The 3,397-nt window shown below is 41.6% G+C and overlaps 1 protein-coding gene across 3 annotated transcripts in view; it reads right to left on the bottom strand.

The window, feature by feature from the left end:
* Positions 1-3,397, bottom strand: part of ascc3 (activating signal cointegrator 1 complex subunit 3) — a 263,454-nt gene that overhangs the window by 115,650 nt on the left and 144,407 nt on the right. For all 3 annotated transcript variants that reach the window (XM_032519352.1, XM_032519351.1, XM_032519350.1), the window contains one exon: positions 1,542-1,733. In XM_032519352.1, the coding sequence (XP_032375243.1) occupies positions 1,542-1,733 (192 nt within the window). The remainder of the gene's footprint in view (positions 1-1,541; positions 1,734-3,397) is intronic.

Below are 3,397 nucleotides of genomic sequence, written 5' to 3'. Positions count from 1 at the left end.
ACGACGAGTACACCAGCAGTAACATTTTCAAGTTCAGGCAGCAACGGGCAGAGGAGCAGAGAGCGGAGTTTATATAGGAAAAATAGGCAGCGGTCACCACAGCAGACACCAAAACGGAGGCAGTGCCACGTTAGGTTAGGTTATAAATGTTCAAATATGATACCTTTAAGTTTTATTTTCCTGTTATGAGATACATTGAATGAATCCATACCATTTTTCAGATATGTATGTAGCCTATGAAATAATTACGTTTTACTATGCCATGATATGAATTATTGAAACACGTAGGCTACTGTAGCCTATTAGGCCTACTACTCAAGTGTATAATTAAACTTGTTAAATTGTACAAATTTTGTGTTATTTAGTTTTTTTTCTAAAGATATCCTAACACAATAAGGGCATTAATTACACAATTACGTTTTTATCGTGAGAGATTATAGAGTTTGGAATCTGGCGATGGAATCCTGGCACTTCTAGTGTTAAGTAGGGCTCCTGGGACACCAACACCGGTTTCCTGGGTGAAAATCTTGTGTTAACTTCTTCCAGAAAACACAATCCCGGACACAAGTCTGGACATGAGCGGCTTTTCTGTGCTCCCGGACTTGTCTTGGACTTGTTGGTATTTGGACTTTGCCATTGGACTCGCCAAATATTCTAGGTGGTCTCGACCGAGTCCTGCAATATATTCTTTTGTTCTAAAGTAATTTCCTCCTTCAAAACAAAACCATGGATGAAGCACGCTCTTTCCGAAAATGCGTGTTAGTTTAATTCAAAATCCCTCTGGAACAGGCATCGAGATTGGTCGGTTGGTAGATCGTAAATGCCATAAGCATCTTTACAATCTTTCATGCAGGACCATGATGCCTTGGTGGAGAATCAACATTTTTTTCAAGATTTGCCCTTTTCAGCTTGTAGCTTGCCATATCAAAGTTTGTTGTTGTTTCCCAAAGCAAAGCGAGTTTGAGAACGGCAACACACAGTCAGTAGAAAGAAATGAAATTGGGGGTGACAGCCCGTAAAAAAACTAAAGTTATCTTGACTATTCAATACATATTTTGCTACAGTGGTGTATGTTAAAGAACAAACTTGCAACAAATTAAATTACCAGATAACCTGAAAATGATCTTTAAATACATGTCTTTCACAACGGATGTCCTGTATTTGGGGCATGGAGTGACACAGAAATGGCTTTCAAGTGGTGGAGAGCAAAACATTCCTAGAAGAAGATAACACAAGACTTTCACCCAGGAAAAGAGAGTGTGTGCCTGGTAATAAATTACCAGATAGTAACTGAAGCCTCTGGGGTCCCTGAATGTCTAGTCTCGCTTGGCCAGACCTTCCTTCACAGCGCTGCGGAGGAGGGTCTGGCTAGTCCACACATCATTCCTTGACGGGAGAAAAACCTGCTCTGGTTTACGGGCATTTCTTTAAATCGTCTAGGCAGCCGCAGCAAAGAGCAAGAAAGAAAGACAGAAGGAGACAAACCAAGACAACTACAATGCAAGAAAGACAGCTAAACAAAGAAAGTCAAATAGTAGAACCTTGATGATAACTGCATGGGCCGGCAGGTTCACTCCCCAGGCCAGGGTGGCAGTACAGACCAGCACCTTGAGGTGGCCTTTGGAGAACATGCTCTCCATCAGGCTGCGGTCAGACCGCAGCATGCCAGCATGATGGATCCCAAAGCCTTCAGGATACATCTCTTTCATCTGCTTGTTCCTGGAGCGTTGTATCTGAAAGAGATGTGGTAGGAGCGGCATTTTAGTTTTATTTATTTTGTTAAACAGAGAGAAAAATGCCTGAGGGGACGTGAGGGAAAGCAACTAACACAGTTTTAATTGCTGTTGTTATTTTCCACAGAATAACACAATGCAGTTCAAGAACATGATAATGTGAGACACACACACACACACCACACACACACACACACACACACACACACACACACACACACGGGCTGCACTGTTCTTTTAATCGTAAAAGACAGGTTTTTTGGGTTAGTTGAAATAAAATATCAGTAGAAAACACTTTAAAATGTAACTAGCATTGCTTTTTTAGCACTGCCTTTTATGTCCAATTCAATGTTCAATTTGTTCAATAAAATAATGCTGGAAATTATTTTTTTGTTTGTTTTAAATTCAACCAAGCATCTTGTTGTATTTCAACAGAATACTGAAAGCAGCAGAAAGGCAGAACTTTGTACACTTTAATATCTGTTTATTTATAGAAAGTAATAAAGTTATCGCAATATTAACAACCTTATCATATATTTTCCTCATATTGTGCAGCTAACACACACACACACACACACACACCACACACACACACACACACACACACACACACACCACACACACATACACATACAGTCAGATTGAGATGTGTGCTGGTGACTGACAGTAGGGCTATGACCTGGCTGGGCTTGAGGAGAGGCCTCATCACAGGACTTTATCTCTCTCTCTGGCATCTAAATAGAGGTCAGCGCCTAGCATCCTCAGCAAACTGAAAGCCCCATTACTGGCAGCAGCTGTCTGCCACACACACACCACACAACACACACACACACACACACACACACACACACACACACACACACGCCCACACACACACACACATGCCCGCGCACATACACACACACACAGCATGGCACTATCTTTATGGGGACACATCATTGAACATAATGCATTCCCTAGCTTCTTACCCTAACCATCACAACTAAATGCCTAACCCTTACCGTAACCTAATTATAACCCTGAAACCAAGTCTTTACTCTCAAACAGCCCTTTAAAGTTTTGGGTCTAGTATTTTGGCCCCAAAAAGCTGTCAGGACCCCACAAGTATACTGAACTCCCGGGTTTTGGACCCCACAAAGATAGTTAAACAAGAACACACACACACACACACACACACACACACACACACACACACACAGTTTGAGTTTGCAGTGACTGTCTGGTTTTGTATGCAAACCTTGTGGATAAAGGTTTAGGGCTTTAAGTGACCAACTGTGCAGCGGGTATTTGAAAATGAGGTAAAATGCCACAGAAGTAAAGATTTTTTCCCCATACTGTGAAAACAATACATTGGTTTCTTTAAAGCTTTGGTGTGTTACTTATTTATCTTAATGAATGCCCGTTACATTGAAGCCATTGCCAAATGAGTTGCTAAAAAGCTAATTAAGATTATCAGTTCCCCACAATTCTCTCTGTATTTCTCAGACTGGCTTTGTCTACAAAGCAGTGTCGTCGGGCGACTTTCGAGCGCAGAAAATCTAGTGACAATAATAACCTCTTCTGAAGAGTCCATCATGTTTTTTTTATTCCTTTGTGTCCTCCTTGGCTTCTAGCAAGTGTGTGAAGGAGGGGTGGGGGTGGGGGTAGGGGTGGTGCGTGAACAT

This window comes from Etheostoma spectabile, chromosome 6, assembly GCF_008692095.1.
Source record: "Etheostoma spectabile isolate EspeVRDwgs_2016 chromosome 6, UIUC_Espe_1.0, whole genome shotgun sequence".
NCBI lineage: Eukaryota > Metazoa > Chordata > Actinopteri > Perciformes > Percidae > Etheostoma > Etheostoma spectabile.
Note: the sequence above shows the minus strand (reverse complement) of the source record. Positions and strands in the feature narration are given on the sequence as shown.